Source organism: Columba livia, chromosome 10, assembly GCF_036013475.1.
Source record: "Columba livia isolate bColLiv1 breed racing homer chromosome 10, bColLiv1.pat.W.v2, whole genome shotgun sequence".
Taxonomy (NCBI): Eukaryota; Metazoa; Chordata; class Aves; order Columbiformes; family Columbidae; genus Columba; species Columba livia.
In genome coordinates this window covers 17925284-17949438 of record NC_088611.1, presented here as the reverse complement: position 1 = coordinate 17949438, position 24155 = coordinate 17925284, and the positions used below count along the sequence as shown (strand labels likewise).

The 24155-nt window shown below is 39.8% G+C and overlaps 1 protein-coding gene across 3 annotated transcripts in view; it reads left to right on the top strand.

Moving 5' to 3' along the window:
- PRKAR2A (protein kinase cAMP-dependent type II regulatory subunit alpha) overlaps positions 1-24155 on the top strand; it is a 53752-nt gene that overhangs the window by 17290 nt on the left and 12307 nt on the right. For 2 of the 3 annotated variants that reach the window (XM_065075597.1, XM_065075598.1), the window contains exons 2-6: positions 2854-2889; positions 18500-18552; positions 20122-20205; positions 21920-22026; positions 23984-24137. In XM_065075597.1, the coding sequence (XP_064931669.1) occupies positions 2854-2889; positions 18500-18552; positions 20122-20205; positions 21920-22026; positions 23984-24137 (434 nt within the window). The remainder of the gene's footprint in view (positions 1-2853; positions 2890-18499; positions 18553-20121; positions 20206-21919; positions 22027-23983; positions 24138-24155) is intronic. The other variant, XM_065075599.1, reaches the window with a different exon arrangement.

The following is a 24155-nucleotide window of genomic DNA, read 5'->3' as shown; positions in this document are numbered from 1 at the left end:
CTGTCACTTGCTAGGCTTAAATACTTCAATTGTTGGTTTGGTTTTGAAAGCGGGGGTAAAAAAAGGTTGTATCTGTGTCCTTTTTCTCTTATATACTTTATCACCTATAGGGCTGAGCCTTAACACTTGCCTATAACCATAGTTAGAACTCTTGTAAGTTAAACATGGTGAACCAAAATCCAGCATCAAGTATTTCAGAGAAGATCTCAATGCCAAAGCAAACAGAAAAATATTGGATAATTTCCCATTTCTTCAATTTTGGAAAGTATTAAAAAAACCAAACCCCCTGTATTTGAGGTCAGTGGTTCGCAGCATTATCACATACCAGTCTCTGTTTCTCCACTTCATATCCCTAATTTTTCAAGTGATGAAACCAAATGGAATGGAGCCGCTAACAGTGTTAGGATGACTGCATGGCAGTAGTGCTGTTTGCTATCATGTGCATCTGTCAATTTAACAAAAGGTACAGTATTGATTAATCTATGCAAATGATTCAAAATTTTTATTGAATAAATGGAATGCTGTACCTTTACTTTGAGGAAGAAAGGTTGTGCAGTCTTTTATTAGCAAATATGTGCGTAACTAATTTTTGCAGAGCTGGCTGATTGAAGTTAGTATAAAATGTTTTTGAAATTGAGAAGCTGGGTACCTTTATAGCATTGTTCCTTCTTTGACTATTTATAATATGTATGTGGCATTCATATATGTGTGTGTGTGTATATATATATATATATATATATATATGAATGAATGAATTCTCGCTATTTTTTCTCTTCCAGCATGGGAACAGGAGAATGATGAGTGACGTGATAGTGACATAAAGTTGAACCTGTTTAATAAGCACCTGAATTAAACTAGAGAACTGACTGGTTCAAGAAAAAGCAGTTGTAAAGAAAAAATCATCCTACAGCCAGAAACCTGTAAATTTTTCAATCTGAAACAGCCCCTGTTTGGTGTTCCTATCTAGTGCTGAACTCAGGCTGTGCCTCAGGCCAATATGGAAAATACACCCACGTTCAGCAGATGTTTCTGATTTTTCTTGAACAGTGCAGTTGGATCATTGTCCTGAGTCGGTCCTGGCCAAGCTGTGGGATGCAGGGTTGATGGGCCTCCCCACTGCCCGTGTCACTCGGCCTTTGGCTGCCAGGGAGGAAATCGGGCCAGTTTGGTCTCTGGTACAATGATTTAATGTACATCAGTTTTTGTTGTGTTTACCCAATTACTGGGTCTTGGCTCCCGTGAGCCAAGTAAACGCAGGGAGTCTGCTGCAAGTATGAGACATTTTGAACTTGAATGTTGCTGCACCTGAGGTTTTGACACAATGGAGAGTTCGCAATACAATTGTCTGGCAGCGAGATCTTTTAATCTCATTATAATTTCTGCAATTAACGTATCACTGACCTGCGACATGGCTTGTTGGCGTGCAGGTGGGAAGTTCTAATTGTACAAAAGAAGAAAAAAGATGTCTTCCTGTTTCAAAGCACCAATTTCTTTGTATTGGTGGAGATCCCAGCTGCACTGAGTGGTACTGGGGTGGTGTGCTGGGCTCACTGTGTTCTTGTTGTGGTGTAGGCAGAGATGTGCTCATGGCTGCGCTGCTGTAAGAGGTTAATATTAGTGTATCTATCGCTATAGCTTTAAATTAGACGCCCGTTAGTGTTCAGGCTAGGAAACAGGCTGGGCTAACCATAAGTATTATTCTCTTCCGCCCCATCTAATTTTTTGGCATGTGTCCGCGGTCTAATCTAGGTGTGTGCGGGACCTTCACGAGTTGTTCTCTCGGCCGTCCTTGATTCCAGGCTTGCCTCCGTGTTCTTCTAATGGCAAAACACAAGGATGCCATAGCAGGGGCTGTACTGTCTGTGCAGTACTGAAAATAGTCATAAACAAACAGAACTTTTCATTGGTGACCCACAACAAAAGAAAATGCTAATTTTCTGTAGTAGGAAATGGCAGATTTTATCTCTTTAGAATAAAAATAATCTTCTGACAACATATAAAAGTAAACCTGAAATTTTATACATCTGAAAACTCTCACTGGTGTAAGAAAAGCAAGCTATCATTTTAATCTTAAAAGCTTTGTGGAGGCAGAATAATAGTGCTCTCTTTAACTGTCCTTAAAAGGCTATGTTTTTTTTCTCATGTTTAACACTGTGGAAAACTTGATGCTGTTTCGATGACACTAAAGCCTGTGATAGGATAAAATAATCAAGATTCTAAAAGAAGCCATAGTCTTGGAAACATGGATTTTTTTTTCTATGGTACCCAGAGTATGTCAGAGCTTTCTGTAGTCTATTCGTGCTGTTCAACAGGAATGGGAAAGCTCGAAGCATTCGGAATAGAATTACTTTGGTTGTTACCTGTGGTGAGGGATGGGTGGCTGGAGTCAGTCTGGGGGCCCTGCCGGTGCGGTTACCTGCGTGTGTGCTGTAGGAGTATAGAATGCTGTAGCTAATAAATTCCATCCGATCTTGATCGTGTTAAGTAGGTATAGATAACTTAAAGCGCTTTGAAACGTTTTGTCATAACGCCAGGTGAAGTGGGCTGGGAACTGATGATGGGTTAAGATTGGGTGACCTCTGTAGAAGTATGTTTCTTTCAGAATCGGGTACAAAACCCCAAAACTGCTTACCCTTCATCTTAGCATGTAATGGCCTTCTGGAAAATCAAGTTTTAACTTTGAACAGACACTTGGCAAGTCTGGCAAGTAAGTGGATGAAGGGTTTATATTGAAGCTTTTCTTTAACTTGTATGGGATTTGTGTGGTAAAAATGTATCTTGATTATCCAAGATGATGACTTTTAATTTGTAATAATAAACAGCATTTGTAATTTCAATTTGTTTCTTTTGCAGCTCCGGTCATTAAACGGTACAACAGGAGAGTATCAGGTATGATTTCCTTTTAAGAATGTAATGTTTCTCAAGAAGTACTGAAATGTGTATTTGAGTAAAGGAATTACATTTAAAATGGCCATACTTTTAATCACTGCCGTATTTCTTGTACTTCTTGCAGTATTTTTATTTGAAATAACGAGAATAGTTTATTAATTTACTTTAGAAACCAATAGGCAGCACAGCAAGAGTAGTTTAGACAAGTTCTGGGGGGTGTCACAGGCTGTTGAAGCAACTTCAGCAGTGATGATTCTGCCCAGAAAAACTTCCCAGAACTTTGCAACGTAATAATTATGGCAAAAGCTTGTTTTGCAGTGAATTGGAGAAGTGGCAGCTGCTTTTTGCTGGAGCACATCTCCTCATCTTCCGTGTTGCTGATCATTTTATCTCTGGTGAGAATACAGAAATATGAGGGGGTAGGCGATGTCCCCTCTCTGTGGTGTTTTAGCCCCTTGCTTGTGCAGCTGATTTAAAGTTGTTGGATTTGTGGCTCTTCACTTGTTCTGGAGATGCAGATTATACTTGTTTGTTTGTTTTCTATCTCAACCATTATTGAATGCTTTATTGAGTAGCTGTTATTCCAAACAAATCATTTTTAAAGTTGTTTTTGAACAGTATCATGTGAACAAAATGCAATGTGTAGGTGAGAAGGTATTGTATTTATGCATCTGAGGTGCAATGCGCATTGCTGTGCATAACTTACTTTTTTTCTTTAAATATTTAATTGTAACATTCAGCTGGTCTAGAAAGTTGTTATGGTTCTTATTTGAAGAATTGCTTCCTAAAAATGCCAGTGGGTTCAGTGTTTTCTCTCTAGTTTTCAGTTCAAGTCTGCTCAGTTTGTAACTTGTGTATATTATCTGACATGTTCTTTGGTGTGATAGTTACAGTGGGACATTGTTGATTTTATATATATATATATAATATAAATATATGTGACATAAATACCTGGTTAATTTTATCTGCAAGATGTCCTTATACCCATGCAGTCCAGTCGCTTTACTGCTGTGCTTGGGTATGATTAAGGGTATGATGTGTGTTTATGCCACTACATAGTACGTAATTGTGCGTATAATGAGAACGTCATAACTCTTAAAAATCGACAGTGCTCGTAGTTTTGGTATATTATTACATTAGAAATTTAGGCAAGAAAAAACTGTCTCTTGAATGATGGAGTTTGATACTTTGATAGTAAATATTGGAAGTCATACATTGTAGAGTATCTTAATCTGGAAACTTGCAACACATTTTAGTTTCTCTGCTAGTTAATGTTTCCTAAAACCTGCTGATGGAGTGAAATCTTACAAATGAGAAGTGAATACGTCTCAGATTTACATTTAAATAAAGCCTGACTTATTGCCGAATTTAAGAGGTTGAGCCTTAATCAGAGGGTGCTTGTAATCCTTTTGAATCTTCAATGGTGAAATATAATATTGGTGCTCTCATAGTACCGAGCTACTCTAAGATAAAAACCAGGTTCCTTCGTTGAAGGGGTCTAAAGGTTAATGTGAACAACTAAAGAGCAAATGTAAAATTGAATTGCTAACTTAGGCAATTAGATTAAGGTGGACTGTTTAGATGCTTAATAACGCTGCTGCTCCAAGGAGAGCTACAATAATTCCGAGTTTACAGTACATGTTAGAATTCTCATGGAGAGAAACATTAATAGAATGCATTTTACTATTGTGTGTTAAATACTTTTCACAATTAAGAAAAATATATATATACAAAATGGAGGAAAAAATATAATGTACAGGCCATGATCAGTGTGGGATTTGTTAAAATATGAAAGAGGTGTAAAGAGCATCTATGCATACACAAGGAGACCCCATTTTCCTTTTCTTGGCAGGAAAAGTACAGAAGCAGTTTGGGGTGGGGGATGTTGTGGGTTGTATTTATCTTTGTGGGGGTTCAACAGCCACGAAGCTCCGCAGGGAATCCCGTTGGCTCCTTGGCCGGAGAACGTGGCTTTGTGTGCGGGTCAGACTGAGCCAGCAAAGCTGCTCTGGGAGTGGGGTGGTGGGAAACGCCATGAGCCGTGCAGGAGGGTCGTCCTGGAAAAGGGGGCTTATCTAATCATGTTCCCGGAATTATTTATAGAAGCACAGAGCGGTAAAGTAGTGTTCTCATGAAGAGAAACAGCCTTTTCCAGGAAATGCCAGGAGGGAGAAAGAGAAATTAGAGCTTGATGTTCCCCTAGAAATGTATCTAATTAATAGTTTACTGATGTATAGCGAGATTGGACATGTAACATGTTGAGGTTCCATGGCATGTGCACAAACCCCAAATATTGTGTCGGTCAGTTCTAATTTGTGTATAAGCCGGTGGCTGATTTGATTAACATGGTTGTCTGTTTCCAAAATCATAAGCTATCCCTATGTAGAAATTAAAAAGCAAACCAAAACCAACCAACCAAAACAAACAAAACCAAACAACACAACCCCCAACCCACTAATTTTTAAATCTCTGAGCTCTAAGACGCCAGTTACGTATGACGTGGTGCCCAGGGCAGTTTCAGTGCTGATCACCCGGCAGAACGGTTCTCTCGCTGCTGCTTTAAGTGAATTAGTGCTGTCTGAGCCTTTGCCAGCGTGGGGAACTCATGTTACACGGTGTGCTGACCGACCCGGGCTGCCCAGGCTGGCTTGGATAGCCTGAAGACCGTGCAGATTCCTTCCTCCCAAGAGTTGGACTGTGGTGAAATTCATACTTGCTTGATGACGTTTCTTGATTTTCCTCCAAGCACAGGGGCTCCTGACAAACTTTATTCTGTTAGTCATTTCCTTTTCTATAGTGAAAGAGACCGCAGAGAACACTCTAGGGAGTGTCTCAGCCCTTGGTTAGTGACTACAGGGTGCGGGGAGGTGGGACAGATCCATGATACCTCCTTTCACAAGTAATAATATCAAAGCTATTTCAAAACTAGGGGGAAGAGAGCATTGATATTTGTCCCACTATAACAACTGATACGTAACATTGAGGAGAATTTTGCTGCTGGCAGTATATGAATGAAAGTTAATTGTGGTTTTGGAATGAAGAGTGTGACGCCTACTACAGTCTCACTTGGGCATAGTTTCTCCTCTTTTAGTTTTAGAAAAGTAAAGTTTTCTTCTAGATTTCTGTATTGCCTTTTCTAGGCACCTTTGATTCATTCCACAGAACACCCACTCCCAGCAGACTTGCTGACTTCTTTACCAGATAGAAAAAAAATCTTGACGAAATGTGACACCCATACCATATACACGTAAGGAAATGATTTCATCTGTTTTCTCTGATTAATCCTGTTTATCTGAGTGACCTGGTATAATTTATCTCTCTTGCACATCCTTGTGCTCCCTCCATCTTCATTTGGCCTCTGTGGGATAGGAATGGGATTACGTTTTCACACTCAACTATATAAACAGAATAAATGAATTATAGAATCTAGAGAAGCTATATGTTATAGTTATTTCCCCAATATTTTTATACTGGCAAAGTAACATGACTGTCAGGATCTGTGACTATCAAATGAACAAGACTTGCTTCAGTTGGCCCCTCTGGTAGGGCAGCTCTCAACAGAGACTTGCTCAAGTGAGAAGGATCAAATCTGCTGTCCCCAGAATCAGAATTCATCTCCTAAAATATGATTGAACTTCCATAAGAGGTTTGGATGAAAATTGGTTCTTCAGAATCACTGGTTCTTCTCCATTTTGACAATGGGAGACTCTTCACCTTCAATGCCTTATTCTTCCGGCTCCTACCAAAGATGAACAACATTTCTACTTAATGAGCTGACTGTTCAAGTCTGATGTCTCTCTGGGCTTTCTAGTGAGATAAAGCGTTTTCGTCACACTCTGGCAAGTTGAGATGTCAGGATATGATAATACTATGCATAGTAAAATCTTTTTAATAGCTTTAGCCTTTTAAAATTACATTTAAAAAATAATTTTCCAAGAAAGCTTTTATATTAGTTATTGCCATGCAGCATTTTAGTATTTGGTAAAGAATACAGTTTTGGGATCCTCTTGAATTTGGACATGTAAATAGTAGCAATGAAGCAACTCTTGTTTTGGGAGGCTGTTTTGAGTATTTTCTCTTGCAGGATACTATCTACTAATTCAGTGATAAAATCTCATCAAATCACCAAGGGAGGAAGACTGAGTGACTTTCTCTGTGCTCTTCTCTTTGCTTTCTGCTTACAAGAATAGCTGATTATCAGAGGGTGACTTGGAAATCATGATCTGATTTCTTCTCTTGCAGCTATTAGTGGATTTCTATATTGATTATTCACCATCTTTCAAAACTGATGGTATAATAACTTCTGCTGAAAGGTTTTCAGGCAGATGATAAATTGTAAGAGACTTCTGACTTAAAAATCACATTTTTACTAATGGCACAAACAGCTTGCCTGTTTCAGCAACCTGATGCTTCTGTAATTTTTTGCTGTCCCTAATGATTGCAAAACTGATATCATCACTTGAGTGAAAATAATTCATTTTGAAAAATGTTGATATGAGCAAAAGCCAAGTGTGTGGGATGACAGATGAAAGTGGTGATAAATTGTGTGGGTGCTCTCCTGTAAGAAAGTGCCTGAACCATTATTCGTTAAACAGAAAAAAAGCTTGTTTTTTTGTTGCAATATTGGGACTTATTTAAAAATCCTTGGCATGTAATTGGCATTCAGTGAATAATGAAAAGCTTATTTTTGGAAATTAACAGTCGTGACTTCACAATTACTTGGATTGCACAGTTGTGAATAATCCTGCTTGTAATGGGTGGATTTGTATTTTTTATGACATAAAGAGAAATACAACACTCAGTGAGAATCCTTATTTAAAACTTAAGTCAGTGCAGTACATGGTCAGACAAAATCTAATCCAATCTACTCAGTGCGAATATAAGTGCTGCAATGGAATAGAATTAAGTCCGTTTTCCTTTTTTTTAATGTATTCTTAATTTGTAATGCTTATGTTACCTAATGATAAAAAGATGTTCCTCTGAAGTAAAATATCTTAACTCAAATTAGTCCTTATTAATTGAGGGTATAAGGTATAGCTATACATGTTTATTAAGCCACTAATGCAGTGAGGACCAGTTTTTCAGAAGTATTCAGGTGGCAAAAGATGCAGTTGATTAACTTTTGCTAGTCTTGAATATTAAAGATCTTTAAAAAGCCGATATAGATGCTGCTCCATATCTTTAGATACATAAATACTTCTGAAAACAGCCTTCAGATGCTAATTTTTTTAAAAATATAATTACATTCTCTCACTTTTTGATGGGTTAGAATTTCATTTTCTTTTTTTGAGGTGAGGTGGAATGAGAATTGCTGGGTTTTTTTCCTTTTGTTTTGAAACGAAGCTGGTTTTTCATGTGTGAATTGAAGCCCAAATTAAAATATTCCTACGTGTTTTGTTGTGCACGAGAACCTGAAAGCAAACACACTGGAGGAAACCTCAAAATGCATGTCACAATACAGGCTTAAAAGGTGGTTTTAAACATAGTGCAAAACATAGTGCTGCGATATAGAGACGTGGAGCGATGGGAGTTAGTTGTGCTTTGCATTTTCCCCGTAGATAAATACAGCAGCAATTTATCCCTTTTTTAAGATAAAATTTTAGACTAAGTCATAGATTTTTTACTGATTAATACACTCACAACAAGTTTAGGTTGCTGTGTCTTCAGATTAAATGTGAAATGGATTGAATAGTCCATATAGGACAGAATAGTTTAAACATATCTGATTTAAATGTGAAAGGACATCCCATGTGTTTCCAGAAACTTCACTCAGTCGTTTTTAACACCTGAACGCCTTGATGAGACTGTGTGTACTCCAAATAATGTAAAGCTTTAGTCAACCTGCTAAAAAACGAGCTACGGGGGATACAGTGGGTTTAAAGTAGTCTCAGGAAGCGCTGTGAGCGCTTTTATAGTGCTCTCATTTAAAGAGAGACTTAAATCAAGACTTGGCTTTGGGAGATGGCTTCTACACGGGTACTTGGCGGCCTGAAGCCCTTACCTGATCCGGATCAGCGTGTCAATATACATTTTTCCCACGTCTCTATTATTTGTGCTAGGAATGAAAGCAACCTTCTGAAACTTGTTCATCTTCTGTAACAGAAAAACACAGAACTAAGTGGTTATAAATAAAGCCTACAAATTCTAACTGATGACGCTCTGCTTAACATTAGTCTTTTGCCACACTGCTTTAACCGAGTCTTTCTGTAAATGAAATCAATTTGTTCAGTGAGGCACTGAAGCCGACGGTTGACTCATCCTGAAGATGAGCGGCACCATGTCAAACAGTTCTGCCTTGCCCATTACTGGCAATCATCGGGACATCGAGCTGCTCAGAAATGGGGGTACCTGGTGGGATTTTCACGCAGGGACGGGACAGCAGGTTTTCACGTTCCTTGAGTTGCTGATGTGCCAGGACAGGACTCAGTCGTTTCAAAGCTCAGGGATCCGGGGATTCCACATCATTGCTCTGCACACAGTCCTGTGTCAAAACCGCAGCATCTTCATAGTGTTCGCTGCCAGATAGATGGAGAATACTTGTGCCATTAGGGGTAACGTGCTTTTTAAGCTATTTAGACATTCTCTAGAAATCTGTAAAAGTCATATCTAAGTTGCTGAACCATTCATTTCAGAAATGCCATCTGACACTCTGGCATCCCTCAGTTCTCTGTCACAATAGACGTCAGAAAGACATGGGTAATTTTCATTGCTGAATATCTGCTTTGCCCTAGCATACAGGTGCTTCAGTGCACTTTCCACAAGATGCTCGGGTTCTTTTAAATTATTATGTGCCTAATCGCAAGTTTAGCAATTCACATATCAGAATTGGGGGGGATAAAAAGCCATGGTCTGGAAACAAAAAGATAATTTCTTATTTCTAGACTGGAAAAACACTTTTTCTGTTTTATTCCTGAGGTAGGTTATATTCCTCAGATTGTATTTGCTATCTACTGCTTGCAACTTTGCCTATGAGATACATGCCTTTTTTTTGGAAGATGTATATTTGAGCCCTTTTCTGGGACTTGGGGTGTTTACATGTAAACCAAATGTAAAATGAATGTTCTCCATGCTGTTTTTAACTGAGATACAGTATCACTGTTTTTAGCTGGCATGTAAACACTTTTTGGTGCTTAATTTCTGGTTTTATCTGCCTGGGTTATGTAACCATTTAGAAGTGTGGTGAGATTTATGTGATGGGCTATAACAGAAGATCATGAAAGCAGAAGGCTGACTTCTACAATTGTGAAGCTGGGTGCTCTGAAATAGTAGTAGCATCATGTTTTCCAGGAGACCTTTTTTATGGCTGACTATCTCATCGGTAAGGCTCTCTTACAAGGCTTGAACAAGGTCAGCAGTGTGTTTATCCATTGCAGTCTTCTGATTTCTTAACTTGCAAGAATAAAGCTTGCTTCAGTTGAATTTCTCAGGCTGCGCCACATAGAAGAATAATGTGTAACTCTAAAATACCCAGCTGCCATTTGAAGGTTTTTGTTTAAATGTAATAAAGGGAGTTGGGAACAGAAGCAGCAAGTTTTAAATTGCTGTTTAGTAACTAAGGATCAATATTTTGGATTTGGTTGTTACCGTGTCAGAGCGGCGAGCACCTTTGATGCTGACACATGGAAAGCTTTCTTATTTTCAATTAGTCCTCTACCATGATGGAAAGCTTTCTGTTGTTTTATTTGTGTTTCTCATGCAGACTCGCCTGTTACCGCAAGGCGCAGAACACACGGGTGTCTGATGGGACACGGGACTCTGCTGGGACAAATAGACACAGAAACCACAAGGGCAGGAGCCCTTCTTGTGGCTTCCCTAGCAGCTGAGCTCGCTGAAATCAGGTTGTCTTGTCCCTTGGCTTCTCCAGCCGTGCAGGAGAGTGTTTGCACAAATGTATATTTAGATGATCTAGGGGCGTTTTATACAGTTATTTTTGCCAGTGTTTTACTCTACAAAATTAAGTAGCCTTGTAACTTCATTACTGTTATTCCCCTGCACCTGGCTCGGTGAGGTGGGAGGGTGTGATGCTTTAGCCACGTGTGAGCACGTAAAGTGGAATGATAAGCTGAAGCACTCTGCATAACTCATACATAAAGGTATTAAGTAAAAGTTGTGTCTCTATATCATTCAACAGGCAACAACATAAAGTAAATCCAATGATAAACAGCTGTTGGTTTAATTAAACAAAACCAAAACAAAATAAAGAGGCAAATGTCATGTTAATCTGGTTATAGCAAAGCAGTAGAAGAGCCTAAGAGAATTCTGTCTCCTGTCTTGCATGGGCCCAAGTTTTTTGTTTTAATTGCACATAAGTAGGAGGATTTAAATAAAGATATGGAGACTGAGGATTGTCTTCTGAAGTTTTCTTGCGGTTCAGTAGGATGCCCCCTCCTCAATTTGCCTCTTTGACAGGAGATATTTTTCCATACTAGATCCCAGGAGCAGGTTCTCTACTAGGAAGGCATTGTGTTGTAAGTTAAAAGTGCTTTATGTTTCTCTTCAAAAATCTAGCTGAAGCAGCATTGTCTGCATGGTAATGCTTTCTTTATATGTACATAAAGATATAAATCTAAAAGAGAATGTGATTATTTACTTTCTGTTTATTATTCTAGGTCTTTCATCATGAAAGTTCTCATTTGTCCCTAGGGAAATGTAATTTTAAATACTTTGCCAAATCTTCCTGTAGGGGGAAAAGAATTTAATTTGGGGATGTATAATTTCCCTGGCTGTTCTGCTGTAATGAATTGTCTCATTTGTTTTACGCTATATCTGAAGATAATGCCTTTTAAATACACACTTGGAACAATATTTTTATTAATCTATACGAATTTAGTAAAAATATTTGAAAAATGCATTCAGAATATGTAAACCAAATGTACTCGTGGAAATAGTTGCCAACTAATTGTCATAATTTTAAAGGGCTTATTCTATTGCCTGTGCTTATGCATCTGGGAGAAAAGTTGTCTGTGGATGTAGAGTTGGATTTCCTGCAAAAAAAAGAAAATATCATAAAAGGCAGCATTTATAATGGATTCCGCAGTGTGTTCTGAACTCATGACTGAAATGTAGTGTGGAGGAGGAGTGTGTGACACTGTTTTATCACAAGCCGTTTTCACTGGAACTGGTGCATTTCTGTCTTGATTTGTTGGGAAGAAAACAAGCTGGAGATTTAGATGACGATAGTACTGGGAAGTGTGGAGTCATACAGAGGGAACGGTTAGCAGAGGTTCCTAAAGGCAAGGACAGCAAGTGCTGTGATCTTCTGTTCTCTGGAACGGCTGCGGTGCCCCAGCTCCCTGGGCAGAACCGGCTCTGCCTGTGCCCTCAGATTTACTGCTCTGATGTGGATGTTACCGACACCTGAACAGAGACGGGCGTTTTACATTTGAATTAGGGGTGTAAGCAAAGCTTTGGGTGGGCCAGGTGAATTTTCCTTTGCCACTTCATTATTTCTAAATATTTCTCAACTGAAAAACCTTACACTTGATTTGACATATATGGGCACGCAGGTGGTTGTGTGCTTGAATATTCTGCGTTGGTATTTGACAAAGATTTGAGGGGGAGGGTTTGCTCAAGTCCCAGTCATTGTAAGTCACGTCTCAGTTATGCCTCTGAGAATTAAGAATGAAGTGATGAAGTGATGCTGCTGTGGGTACTCCTGCATCTGGGGATTTTCATGTGGCACATAATGTAAAAGAGAAAGACCTGAGATCTGAGTTTTGGGCTGAGGCAATGACATTCTTTTTAACTAAAAATTTACACTTGATTTCAGTCAGTTCTCATTAGTGAACTGAAGGCTGAAACAGCTGATTTTCCTGCAGATGCCTTCACTGTTTTTCAGGTTTCAGTGTTGCTTTTCATTCTGTCATAAATGTGCAGATTGTTCAGGTAGTGTGAATGGGTGCAGGTTCTGTTTCCCACTTGATGGGTTGAGGTATGAATCTGTCATCTGCTTTGACGTGGTGAGATCTTTAACTCAGCAAACCAAGTGCGATTTCTAAACCACAAAGTTCAGAGCTATCCAGCAACAGAAGTGAGAGGAAACTTGAAGTACAGAAAATCACGTTGAGCTGTGCCAGCAAAGACCTGTGTATAAGCTCAGTTTAAGCTTCCTAAGTTCATCTCGACTGCATCATTTTGGAAGTGCCTGCTTTAGCAACTCAGCTGTCAAGGAGGGAATGACAAGCCACTGGAAGTGGTCACCTTTCCAGCTGGCGTTGCGCTCCCAGAAGAGGCTGCACATCTGTCCTTCGAGAGACTTGCAAAAAGTGTTTGAAGCTTTGGCAAACTCAGAAGTGAAGAACAGTGCCTTAAACATAGCGCAAGATTACTGATCTGAATAAATAACGAGAAAAGTTCTGTGTGTACCACTCTGGGGGGATTTTCATTGCTGAGTCTCATAGGATCAGTTGGAGGTGATGCGGGTTCATAAAGATAAGTGAATAGGTTTTCACTCTGAAGTACAGATGGTGCTATCCAAAATTGCAAAGAGAATATGACAGTGTTTCTTTGCTGCTTCTTCCAATAACAACAGAAATACTGGGCCCTTGTGGCCAGGAAGGCCAATGGTACCTGGGGTGTATTAGAAGGGGGTGGTCAGTAGGTCAGAGACGTTCTCCTGCCCCTCTGCTCTGCCCTGGGGAGACCACACCTGGAATATTGTGTCCAGTTGTGGCCCCTCAGTTCCAGCAGGACAGGGAACTGCTGGAGAGAGTCCAGCACAGGGCAACGAAGATGATGAAGGGAGTGGAGCATCTCCTGTGTGAGGAAAGGCTGAGGGAGCTGGGGCTCTGGAGCTTGGAGGAGACTGAGGGGTGACCTTATTAATGTTTACAGATATATAAAGGGTGAGTGTCAGGAGGATGGAGCCAGGCTCTTAGTGACAACCAATGATAGGACAAGGGTAATGGGTTCAAATTGGAACACAGGAAGTTCCACTTAAATTTGAGAAGAAACTTCTTCTCAGTGAGGGTGGCAGAGCCTGGCCCAGGCTGCCCAGGGGGGTTGTGGAGTCTCCTTCTCTGCAGACATTCCAACCCGCCTGGACACCTTCCTGTGTAACCTCATCTGGGTGTTCCTGCTCCGTGGGGAGATTGCACTGGATGAGCTTTCCCTTCCAACCCCTGACATTTTGTGATTAAAAATGCTTTCACCTTACACAAAATGTAGAGTTTTCATGTCTGATATGAAAATGTTTCCTCCTCTTTTGTGTGTCTGAAGGTCTTCAGGGTCCAGCCTCTTGGCTACTATTAAAAAAAAAAAAAAAAAAAAAAAAGAAGTAACAGCAATCTCTTAACTAGTGGGATGCTATACATTTCTCACAAAGGCTTTGCTTGCTTGTGGGAGCTAAATGTTGAACTATTATGCAAATTTGCATAGAGTGCAAGGACGTTGATCTTGACAAAACACATTTTGCAGAACAATATTATCTTGGCAGCGATTAGAACTTGCATAAAGGAAGATAACAAAGTTGTACTGGCAAACTTTCCTTGTTACTTCTCATTCTCTCGCCAGCCCTTGCTTCCCCCTCACCCATCCACTGCTATGTCATTGCTGCAGCTAGAAAGATCTTTATTGCTTTCAGCACCTGCGTAAGAAAGCAGCGATCGAGCTGTATCATTTCGGAGCCTTCAGAAGTGTTAACAGATGTGCGTGTTCTTGAAAGCCAAAGGAGGTGCTGTATGAGGAGAAAGCTAAACCAGAAGCTGCAGCAGCTAAGAAAGACTAAGCATAGATGGTAGGATAAAAGCCCGGATTTCTTTTTATCTTAGAGCTTCTTAAAACTGAAAACTGTGTTTTTTTTAATGTTCCGAAGCTATTTGAAGTATGTGGGCAGATTTGGAAGGAAGCTTGGTCTGCATGATATATGCTGATAATAGCTGTAGTATTGGACATAAATAATTGGGGTGTGTGTCACACTCATATATACTCATGTTTAGCATTTGCTCAAGGGCAGATCTGTGCTGAAAATCTCACGTAGGAAAGGTGTGATTTCAGAAGTCACTTCAAATTATATCAAGATATTGGTGAACTTTAGGTTGCACATTAAGAAAACCTTCTCCCAAGAGGGCGGTGCAGCAGGTGAGCCAGGAAGATGTGCGATCTTCACCCAGGGAGGTTTCCAGGTCAACCCTGATAGCATGGCAAATATCTCCCCTTTCGGGGGTAGATTGGGCTGGGAGAACTTGAGAGAGATCCCTTCCACCTGCGGTTCCAGGCAGTCTGAAAACATGCTGCCAACACATTTCTTCAGGATAATCTTGTGAGAAATTAGCTTGCCTTGGAGTACCTGTTTTATTGAGATGCTCAAATAGTTAATATTTTAATTCAGTCATGTATAAAATAGTTGGGCAAGTGTATTTTCACTGTGTCAGGATGAAGGATCAAGCGGTTTTTCATTTTGACTGGCCGTACTGCAGCCTGGGGATGACGAACCTTCGGGAGTCAAGTTAACGGCCACAGATTTCTAAAAGGGGTTGCAGACTTTAGGGTAGTTCCAGGAATGTTTTTTCCTTCCTAAGAATAGAGAAGCAGCACTGTTAAGCACAGATAACATGAAACCTATTGAAGGTAAGACTGACATATGTCATATGTTCACCAGTACAGCCTTCCACAAGTAATTTACCAATTAAAAATAATTTACCAATTAAAAATTGGATGTATTGTGACGTAAACCACAGGATGGTGTTGATGTAATGTTTGCCTTTTCTCTGCATTAGTCATGTTTAGAAATATTTGGAAAATGCTGTTGGTTGTTATGAGTAGGCTGAAGAACTTTCCAGCGTATCGCAGTATTAATTTAAGCTTGAGGTCAGAATTAATCATTTTAGTCTCTCTCCCCTTTTTCTAACCATCCCACAACAGATATGTTACGTTAAGGGTTACAGTTCTGCCTGAAAGTAAACAAACTCCTGTCAATCAGATCTGTCAATCAAAGTCCAAAATGTCTGCCCTACCCCTCTACATGAAAAAAGAACTCCCGGCAGGAGGCTGAAGAACACAAAGTCCAACGGGAAGGCTTTGGACTGGACAGCATGGGAAGAAGTAGCGCTTTTGCCACATTTTTGTTTGATTTCTGTGGTGCCCATTCTTGGGCGCTCCAGCAGTGATTTCCATGTGTAAGGAATGGCCCTCAGTCCTGGTCTGTGTCCTTACTGGGCTGTTTGAAGCTGGTTTTGTGCTTACTGGGTTGGATGAATTAGGGGAGACTTACGTATACAAATCCCAACCAAAACCTTTTGATACTGAAGTTGCAGAGAACTGTGTTGTTTTCCCGCATGTTTTAAGGTAAAGTTTTGCTCTAGTACTGTCACTTACCTGTGGTAATTAAACTTCTTTTCCCAAGGGAATCTTGGAAGAGAATTTCCTCAGTTCCAAAGCATATTCTTAGCAGTAGCTTCCCTGCAGTTGAGGTGGGAACAAAGTCGAATTTGCCGCTTAATATTGAGAATTTAAATGGTAGAACGATATAATGGAATATGGTGATCTTTGAATTCATGGATACAGAGCTTGAATGTGCTTGTGTGCCAGGTACTGTCAGAAACACACGTTAAGTGTGTTTCTAGTACATACTGTAGTGTGTAGTAAAGAATTGAACTCTAGTTACTGGTTGTAAATAAATAGAGATACTTTAAATCTCCAGTTTCACCCATACTGTTTAAACCAAGGAGCCTTTCTTCTAAGAAAATGTTCTTTATTAGAAAATCCAAAGCTTTTACAATAGACTTTGATCCTTACTGTAAAACGGAAGGAGGAGGAAAGTTTTCACCCCAAAATGCTAATCGTGTTGTCTTCGTTAGTGCCTTTGTGTTGTATATTAAGTGGATCTTCGCCTATCAGCCCCAGTTCTGCAGCTTTTTAGGCATCTGCCTTCCCACAATACAGACACGGTTGGACTGTGGTGGGCTGGGCTGCTGCTTTAGCTGGGGATGAATGTTGTTTATCCTTTGGGAAGGATCTGCCCTGCGTGTGGGCGGACCGCTCTGTTAAACAAAAAGCGTGTGTTTGTTGTAGGAACGCTGTTAATGTACCATTTCTATATTGTTGAATGGTGCGAAGCAAAAGCGGCGGCGCGACACTGGGTTTATTGTATGAGCAATAGCTACTTATTAATGCCTAATGATTACATGGTTGGGTTTTTACGTTGTGGTTTGCTAAGTGGAATACTTGTGTTGTATTGCGGTCTCTTCAACCTCTTCAGGAAAAAAATGAATTAAAATCTAATTTGCTAGGAAAGATGTGTACATTTGAGGCAGAAAGAAATATACAAGTCTCTCCTAGCAAATTATGCTGGAGTTGTGCATTTTTATAGCAATTTTCAAAGCATGATGACAAGGTCAATAGTCCTGTACGCATTTTCAAATCATTTGCAAGTTGCTGAACGCTAGGCCTTCTAGATTTTATTTTTTTTTAAAATCTGCTTGTTTTTATTGATACTTTCCAAGTCCATTCAGTGGTTAGATGTCATTGCAGTGAGCTGCTGGGCATTCTGCCAAGGCTTCAGTATTGTCAGGTTGCTGGATAAAGTACGAAGAAAAACGCTTGTCTGTGTTGCCTTGTAAAATCTTACAAGTGGCGTATACCCCGAGGAAGAAGAGCACCCTTATTAAAATGGGAAGCAGAGCTAGATGAAAACAGGACTGACTCCCGCTTTCTCTATCTGTACAGCTAGTTGGAATGGAGGGGTCTCTTTGACATGTAAGAACTGCAGATGTCTACAAATTAATAAGGAAATCTGAGCTAGAGATGTAGGCTTTTGGCAGCCAAAGGTGTTTGTGTTTAATGGTGTAAACCTGGAGAACGAAATTTTAGCAGCTCACCATTACTGCTGCCTCTCGTACAATGGATCCTGTGCTTATAATGACATGTCTGGCAGAGCCTAGTTCCTGTCACTACAGTGTATGGTTTGCACAGATGTTCTTATACTTAAAAACAAAACCAAATAACCTTTCTGTATTTTTTTCCAAGTTGTTTTTATATTTCAACCTGACATTCATTTTATTCAAATGTATTAAGATACAGGAGCGTATAGAGGAGGGAAGTAAACATTTTTTGACATAGAATATACTGTGGTCAAGCTGATTGTTCATTTCCCAGGTTAATTTCTGTGTGAACGTGATTTCTCTATATTGAAGGAACCCCAGCATATAGACACTCACTTGCAGATTTGGCTTGAGGTGGAGAGAGTGCCACGTCTCCTTGTACTTTTCTTATTTAGCGTGTTTTGCTACATACATTGCACTGCAAAGAACAAAGCAGTATTTTTCCACTGCATTTTAGAGAAGATGTTTATAAATCTGAATGGAGATCGTTATGCTTCGATAAGAAACCAAAGGTAATCTGTGTGCGTGCTTTGGAGCACTCGCTAGGCAAGGTTATTTTCTGTTGGAAGTTACAGACTTTGTACTTCAGAGTTCAAGAACAGCCATGCTGTGCCTGCTCAGAGAATAGATAGGATTTAAGCTTCTGACACTGTAACAACATAAAAACAGAAGCGATTTTGTTTTCCCTGTAGGAAAATAAAATACAGAAGAAAGGAATTTAAACTTGATCTGTTTGATGTTCTCATGTGATTGCTTCTTTTTAGTAATTTCTTCTCTCTTTGTCTTCCAAGTTTGTGCCGAGGCTTTCAACCCCGATGAGGAGGAGGAAGACACGGAACAAAGGGTAAGGATGAGTGAATTGCATCGGGCTCCTCTGCAGTGTGACAGGCACCTGGCACCTGTCTGTACGTCACCTTCTCCTTTCCACGTGCGCGTTCGTTCTGAGCGGCTGTGATACGCCGACATTGACAAAGTGACATTGCTCTGAAATGTAGGGCCGCGTTGTCTCACGCACTTTTTTAGTCACTATAGCTTTAATATAAGTTTACTTCAAAGGATTTGAGGATTGCACTGAAGTCTACCATCTTTAACATTTTGGATGTTTTCCATCCTCAATTATCTTAGAGGCTTGTTGAGGCAATTCCTAGAGCATCGATGCTGTTGTGAATAGTTAGTTAAGCTTTACCACAGCTGTTTCTTCATGGTTGCTTAAAATTCCTCAGATGTTTTTTACTGCCTTTCTTGTCAAAGTGTTCTGCCTGGGTAGTTGTTCAAATATTTTGAGACTGTAGCCACCTGTTGTTCTATTGTTCTTGAAAAGTGAGAGTTTCTAGGAAATGCAAGTCCAACTATTAAGGTTGTTTTTCTTTAGAGATGCTTCTATGTGAGCAAATCCTGTGGCCTGGCTGGTGAAGGTCACTGTTTGCTCTCTAAATTTCTGGTGTTCCATTTGCAGATTCCATCTCAAGGATGCTTCCATTTCTGCAATGAAAATCTAAGTCTAGTCTAATTGCTCTTCCAAAAGAAGATACTTCATAAATAAGATGTTATTAAAAGGGAAAAACAAGACTCTGAATGTGTCTGATCATCCAGATGTTTGTAAACCTGGATACATTTATTCCATCAAAATTCTTCATTTTACTGACTGCTGATTCGATATTCAGTTTTCTTTTACAACAAGGATCTGAGATCTGCTTAACTTTGGACAATGAGTTTTTAGAAACGTGTACTAATGTAACTGTTGTTTGGAATTCTTGTTATTCCAGAAATATAGTTAACATGGTAAATATGAGGTAATTAGTATTTTTTAGATAAATTTTCATAATTACCCCCAAACAAGCACTTAAATAAACATTTTTATGACACAGTGAGTGTTGGTTCCTTTAAGCTGATGAAATGTTTATAATTGGGAAGAACAAAAAGAAAATCCCTCAAACAGCAAAACTTGGTTTAAGTAATTTTGTTGAAAAAATACACTTCTTAGATAACATTTGTTATTAGATGGACTGAAATACGCATGTATCATAAATCTCATAAACTACCTGTATGCCAACAGTAAATCTAATAGGACTAATATACCCAGAGTTTAGGAAACTCGACTTTTTCCTCCATTAGAAACGTTTAAGCCTTGACTCTATCTGTGGCCACATTAGAAAGGAAGGGGAAGGAAGAGGCATCCTTGTCTTTCTTGCCTCTTATTTTGCATGTGTTAATTGTCACCCTAATGTATTTCTTATGTCTCTTTCATTCTGTCTTGCATTGTATGTTTATATATAAATACTCTTTATGCAAACAACAAAAAGAACTGTATACTTTGACACTTAAATTGTGTTCTGCTTTTTCACTCTGAAGGTTCAGTTTGTAATCACGTTTCTTTGTTGTCATGGCAGTTTTGTTTTACTTTGTTTTAAAGGTAGTTCACCCCAAAACTGACGAGCAGCGCTGCAGGCTGCAGGAAGCGTGTAAAGATATCCTGCTCTTCAAAAACCTCGATCAGGTAATACCATTTTAAGGCAATCTTAACTGGAGTTGGTGCTTTGTAGGTACAGATAATAGCTCGATGTAACAGTCCGGACACTTGTTTGCACTGTGGTAGCTAATGAATTATTAATTATATGCAGGCTGGACTGGGACATGTGTTTTGAGATCAACAATCAATGAACAATATAAACAAACACGTCGAATTGTCGGTTACCAGGACAGTCAAATCCCTCTCTCCGCAAATTTTTTTCCTGTTGGTTTTTTCTATTAATTCCTTTGCTCATCTTTCAATATTTGCTCGTGTGTACCATTGCACCTCATTTTTTTTCCCCTAGGTTTGTAGAATCCTAGTTAAAACTGGATTTTCTGCTGGGTGGGAGCAATGACTGTTATCTTTACCAGCAAGGCCCCTGAACATGCTCAGTAACCATATTTAAACCAAAAGGGTTTTTGGCAGTTCAGAAATCTGACAAAGCTTGTTCTTCTATTGACAGAAGAGCTCAGTGTTTTATTTACTTCAAATAAGTTTTGTGCCCGTTTACCCTCCAAACAAAGCATTATTGAGTTACAGCATTTTAAAAAAGCTTTTTAAAATCTGCATTTCGTGTTTTCTGACAACTGTTACTTCAATGCATGCTGTGAAATACGTGGTTAAAATAAATGGCTTTCATACATGATTTTTAGTTTAAATATCAGGAGAGTTTTTTAAAGACAAGAAAATAGGATTCCAGTGAAAGGATAGGCAGTATTTTTGATATAGAGCTGCCTACAGATGCTGCATTGATTATTCCCAGCTTAAGGAGTGCAGTAAATACTTCGAGTGTATCTAGCAGCATAAAGACTAATTGGTGTATTCATGTAGCATATTTTTAGAAACTCAGCTGGGATCCATGTCTTCAACTTTGAACATATGGTCACTGAAAATGCAGTGAAAGTCTATTGTTAATGGACTTGGGAATAACAAAGGTGGTAAAGCAGCTGAGCGTCGAGACCAGGCGTTACTGCGGCATCGTCTCTCCTGGCTTCCACGGCCTCCCTGCCTGTGCTGCCTACAAAACCAGTTTAGTCATGGCCCATCAGACAAACCTAGCTTGGGTCTGCTGTGCAGACCAGCATTATCCCATTTTCTGTGTGTGCTCCCCATCTGTGCTGGTCTGATCTCGTCTTGTGCTGGACTTCCAGGTTCTCCAAGCCAGAGACTGTCTGAGGAAATACCTCTCTTTGTATGGAGTCTTGTTCAGTACAGTCCTGATCATGACTGGGGCTCTTAGATGATGACAGTACAAATAAGTTACTAATAAACTGCGGTACAGTTTCTAGACATACATACATATTATTAAATATATGTGCTGTTGACATAAGTCAATATGTATCCATTGCTGTGAAGCCATGTTGGATTATCCCAAGTGGGAGCTTGCTGTGCGCCTGTGCTTTGGCACTGAAATGGTGTGCATGGGGTAAGCCGTTCGGACATAAATTTGAGATCATAGCTCTTCTGTAATGAAAGTATTCGTGTTTGTCTGCATTACTGAACTTATATTAATAAGCTGGAAACAAGTGGGATACTAGTGGAAGTCAACATTTAATATCAGTATTACTTGTATTTGCATACAGTAAAAATAATGCAGTGCATGTTGCACTTCACTCTTCAGATAGAATGAACTCACCCTTGTCCACAATGATGAGACTTTTCTTTTTTTTAATTATTTTTTATCCTGTTCGTTTTATAGGAGCAGCTGTCTCAGGTCCTTGATGCCATGTTTGAGAGGAAGGTGAAACCTCAGGAACATGTGATTGACCAAGGGGATGATGGAGACAACTTCTATGTCATCGAGCGGTAAGCAGCTGTGCCTTCGAAACGTAGAGTGTGTTTCTTTTCAGGTTCTTTGACCTGGCAGGGAATGCTACTGCAGGACAGTTTCTGAAGGAAACTTCCTTTTTGCAGGTATTGCCTCTTCCTTTGATCTTTCCGTTTTCCCCTTTAGGCCTCCATAGACTTCTGGATCGTGTGCCCAGGGCAGTTGGTTTTGGCAGAGGCAGACATTTCAAACCTGCTGGGTTTTAAGACATTCTGTGTGACTGCATAAAAACTCAACTACCACTTTGAGGAAAGGGCTGCGGCATGAACTTGCCTGTGATTTGTCCAGTTTAGGTTTTGTGCCCATCAGCATGTGCATAGCTTAAAAGCAGCTGTATTACATATTGTATCTAGCCCAGGATGTGTTTTCTCTAAAGAGAGGGAAAAGCAGCAATAGAAACCATATAGCAAAGAAAGGGCTAGGAGAATATTTTGAGGCAGGAGAGTATGGGAAATAAAACTCCATGGTAGTGGCTACCATGGAACAACTTGGACTTTGTCCAATTAGCTTTGATCACTGATTTTAGAGAGACTTGTGGTTACTTTGCTTCTGTTGGTTGTGTGACTTGTATTTGTGGAGTTTAAGGTGCCGTTTTGCAATTTCTTACATCAAGCAAATTCACATGATAATTTTGTAGATCATATGTATGTGCAACAGGCATATGATAGATATGTGTGCACATGCACATTTTGAGTATCTTTTAGCCTTTTGGAAGAAATTCTGGCTAATGTTACTTTTAATCGCCGAATTTGTAGAAGAGTTAAGGACACAATGTATTTCCTCCAGTAAGCCTGTAGTATCGAACAGCTTAGTTATGAATTATGAATGTTGGAACACAATCTTAGGAAAATATGTTTTGTGATGTACTGATATCTTCCTTATCATTGAAATAATGGCACCATTAATATTGTATTAAATGCTTTCAGAGCAGTTCTTCAAGACAACGTGTTGCCCTTTGAATTATCGTTTCTGCTGTGTTTATGGAATTTGCCTAAGAATTTCTAGGTTAGAAATCGTTGATTTTAGGTGATCCTCGTTCATTTTAAGGACATTCCCCCCTCTGATTAGTGGAATTATAGAACATAAAGCTACCTCAATTACATTCTGACCCTATACCGGTTCCCCTGTCCTCTATGATACCACCCCATTTTAAACCAGTGCTCCATTTCTACACTTGTTTATCTGCCTCAGCCCTGTCCTGTGTCTTTGGCTGGACAGGGCAGGTTCCTTCTCCTGCTGTGCTCACTGGGGAGACCAGGCTGTCGCGGGTAAGAGCGAGGTGCAGACCAGAGCCCAGGGGAGCCAGAGCCACCAGCTCTGCAAAGATGAGATGTATGCAGAGCAGTGATTCCTAATTTCTACTTCCATTGCTGTACATTCATCTTTGTATTGCGTGCTAATGATGTTCTGGGCGATAATACTGTTCCTTCTGACAAAGATCTAAACTTCTGGGGAAAACTGTATGTAATCGGGTGTGTGTTCAGCTGCTTTAAGCCAGGAAGGTGTTCCTTACCTGCTTTTCTCCAGGGTGTGACATGTTTTGTAAAGTTTCTTAGGCCAGTGACTAGTACCCGAATGATCTCTGGTGCCGTAGCTGAGAATTAATCAAGCCTAGTCAAGGTGTATTTTAAAATTATTCTTTTGAAGCCTCAAGCTTAAGACAGTCCTGAGGATGTTGTAGACGCTTGTTTAACTTTTAAAAAGGCTACATTTCAGTGCACAGCCTGTTTCTTCATGTGCAGTTGCTGTCGTGCGTTTTGATCTGCATTTGCGTCTTTAGCTTTGACTCGCTGGACTTCTACCTGCGTCTTCAATAAAGCATGTTCCATCTCACCCAGCAATAAGAGCACTATTTGTACAACAGCAAAACACCATTTGTTATGATCTGTACTGAAATGTTGTCTAACAGAAAGCATATATCCCATTGTTTTCCAGGGGACTGTATGATATTATTGTAGCAAAAGACAATCAGTCGCGCTGTGTGGGCCGCTATGACAATCACGGCAGTTTTGGGGAGCTGGCGTTGATGTACAACACTCCTAGAGCTGCCACCATTGTTGCTGTGACAGAAGGAGCCCTTTGGGGACTGGTAAGGAAGGGAATTGCT